The sequence below is a fragment of the Nicotiana sylvestris genome, chromosome 2, assembly GCF_000393655.2.
Source record: "Nicotiana sylvestris chromosome 2, ASM39365v2, whole genome shotgun sequence".
Lineage (NCBI taxonomy): Eukaryota > Viridiplantae > Streptophyta > Magnoliopsida > Solanales > Solanaceae > Nicotiana > Nicotiana sylvestris.
This window is the reverse complement of record NC_091058.1, coordinates 143540721-143543388: the sequence shown is the minus strand read 5'-3', so window position 1 is coordinate 143543388 and position 2668 is coordinate 143540721. Positions and strand designations below refer to the sequence as shown.

The 2668-nt window shown below is 34.6% G+C and overlaps 1 protein-coding gene across 1 annotated transcript; it reads right to left on the bottom strand.

Moving 5' to 3' along the window:
* On the bottom strand, nucleotides 1-1588 carry LOC104242917 (homeobox-leucine zipper protein HAT22-like). The gene is made up of 3 exons (XM_009798032.2): nucleotides 1119-1588; nucleotides 612-691; nucleotides 1-514 (listed from the first exon to the last, which is right to left on the bottom strand). The coding sequence occupies exons 1-3, from the start codon at nucleotides 1491-1493 to the stop codon at nucleotides 253-255; spliced, it is 717 nt and encodes a 238-aa protein (XP_009796334.1). The 5' UTR covers nucleotides 1494-1588; the 3' UTR covers nucleotides 1-252.
* Nucleotides 1589-2668: the final 1080 nt, after the last annotated feature.

Below are 2668 nucleotides of genomic sequence, written 5' to 3'. Positions count from 1 at the left end.
TTAAAAATAATACTTGCTTCATATGTGTATATTCCTTAAAGATTTACAGAGTTGTACTGCGACAAAGAACAAATTAAAGATATTGATTAATGATCAGTAACCTTCTAACACTATACAAATTGATTATACAAGTCATTTCATTTCCGCACAAGCCCTTAACCCAAAAAAAAGTGGCCGGTTTTAGGAGAGTTCCTAAAAATATAACATGACAATATTTAAAAATAATACTCCTACATATTGCAGTGGCAAATACTAACAAGCTGCTGATGGATTTGTGAAAGGACCACAGAAGTGAGGCTTCGTCGGAGCGTTTTCGCCGGCGTCGGCGACTCTTTCACAGGAAGGACACACGGTGAGGGTGGCCGCCGCTGGCAGCTGCATGTATAAGGGCTGCGCTAGTTTTAGAGCTTTCAGTTCTTGCACTTCCTTGTAAAGCTTCTTGTTTTCATCAGTCAGCGTCTCACAACATTTCCTTAAAAACTCACTGTCTACCTCCGTTTGCTTCAGCTTCGTTCTGTTAAAAAAAACCACCATCTAATTTAGATTCCTAAATTAATTCTTATGGAAAGTTTAGATCTATGAGTTTGTGGGTATTAAGTAAGATCTCTGACCTGGCTCTTCTGTTCTGAAACCAAACTTCCACTTGACGAGGTCTTACGTTAAGCTTCCTAGCTAAGTGCTGCTTTTGCTTCTGGATTATTCGAAAACCGTTATATCAGTTTTTGACCATTTAGAAAAACCACCATCCACACCCAGAGTAAGTCGTTCTTTCTAAAAGTTTAAGCTTTTAAACAAATTGTCACCTATTTTAGCATAACTTCAGAGCAAATAGAGGTTGTGAATTCAATTCTCATCGTCATCCATTATAAAAAAAAAAAAAAATTATGTTATGTTTGGTCCATGAAAGAAAATTGGACCCACACCCCTCACGTGTGGACCTTGTTTTTTTCCATGGGCCAAATACGTGAATTACTTCTTTTTGGTAATTGTTGACAGTAATATTCGATATCCAAGACTTATGCCCGCTAGATCTAATAACATATTGAAATGCATTACCATCTCATCTAAAAAAACTAAGCTGAAACGAAAAGAAAAGAAGATGGATGTATAGAGCTTACAGGATTGAGAGTGCTATGTTGCTTGAAGCTTTCTTCTAAAAGGGCAGATTGTACTTTAGTGAGCCTAAGTTTCTTCCTTCCATTTGAACCATCATCATCTAGATCTTCATCACTAACTCTGTAAGAAAGTACTCTTTCTACTTCTGTCTCCTCACTACCAATATCCCTTTCCCTTTTCACACTTGCATTAGAGTAGGTCGAGGAACTCAAATGATCAGCAGATTTATCCTTGGAAAGGCTTAAAGTTAGAGAGGGTTCAAAACTAAGAGATCCCCCTTTATCAGCTGGTGGTTTTCTTGATCTCTGATTATTGGCTGTTGATGAAAACCCAAATCCTAAAGTAAGGCCCGTGCCACATATATCATCAAATCCCATCGATCTATTAATTATCTGAACAAGAAATAACCAACTTTTCTTTATTAATTGGTACTCTTGGATTTGTTGAGATTTATCAAGTGAGATTCTTGGAAGGGAAGCTGGGGAAAATGGACTTTAAGACCTTTTTATTGCGTGGTGGGTTAGATGGAAAGAACTGTTACTTCTTGAGTTTCGGTTTAGGTTAACCTATTTTTTTTTTATCCGTTTCAAAAAGAATGATTCATTTTTAAATTTGGAAATAATTTACCTTAAACTTACAATTCTACCCTTAATGAGAAGTTTTTATAACTATACAAATACTCTGGACCTCTTATTGATTTGTTTAGGACAACAAATTTCAAAAAAAATCATTTTTTCTTAAACTTTGTACCCAATCAAACAGATTTACGTCAATTCGAACGGAGGGAGTAATAATCAAAGGGATGGATGAGTAGAAAAAAGAATATGTTGCTTATGAATTGTGAATAAAAAGTCTGTTTCTCGCTCTTCATAGGCTGACATGTACATTTGAACCCCACTACGTACTGTCATCCAGTATAATGTCTCCAACAAACGAGAAAATTATTTCCGAGTATTAATTATAAATAACTGTTTATTATACAACAACAACAACTATACACGCCGTGCTTATAAGTAAATTAATTGTTTAATAAATATATCGAATAACCTGCTGACATGTTAAAATATTGATAGTATAAATTTCTTTACATACATTATTAGTCTACACAAAATCAAAAGGTAAAATTTTCACTAGAAGGATCAATTCCTAGAATGCATACGTAAATTCACGTGGCAACGGAAGACAAATCAAGAGAATGATAACATAATTTGTCTGCTTCTCGCCATCCATTAGTATACTAAAATTTCCATGTTCTTACCTCAACCTTCTTCTCTTTCTTGAAAAATATATTGTTAGGCTATATATTTTGCTCTTTCAACAATCTACTTATCGGCAGAAAATACACATACAGGGACGTAGTTACTACTAGGTAGGAAGGCGGAAGTTCCCGAAAATCACACTTTTACATATACTATTAAAATATTTTTTATTTATACATAATACATATTAAACACGTTAATAAAAATCTTACTTCCGCCACTATAGAGTTTATAAATATGTGCATCAAGCATTGCATTAACCAACTTGTAGACCATAAGGCGGCATTAGCCTT

Coding starts and splice junctions, on each gene's coding strand:
- LOC104242917 (XM_009798032.2), bottom strand. CDS start 1,493: ATGGGATTTGATGATATATGTGGCACGGGCCTTACTTTAGGATTTGGG. Junction 692..1,118: donor AACATAGCACTCTCAATCCT/GTAAGCTCTATA, acceptor CGAATAATCCAG/AAGCAAAAGCAGCACTTAGC. Junction 515..611: donor TTTCAGAACAGAAGAGCCAG/GTCAGAGATCTT, acceptor TTTTTTTAACAG/AACGAAGCTGAAGCAAACGG.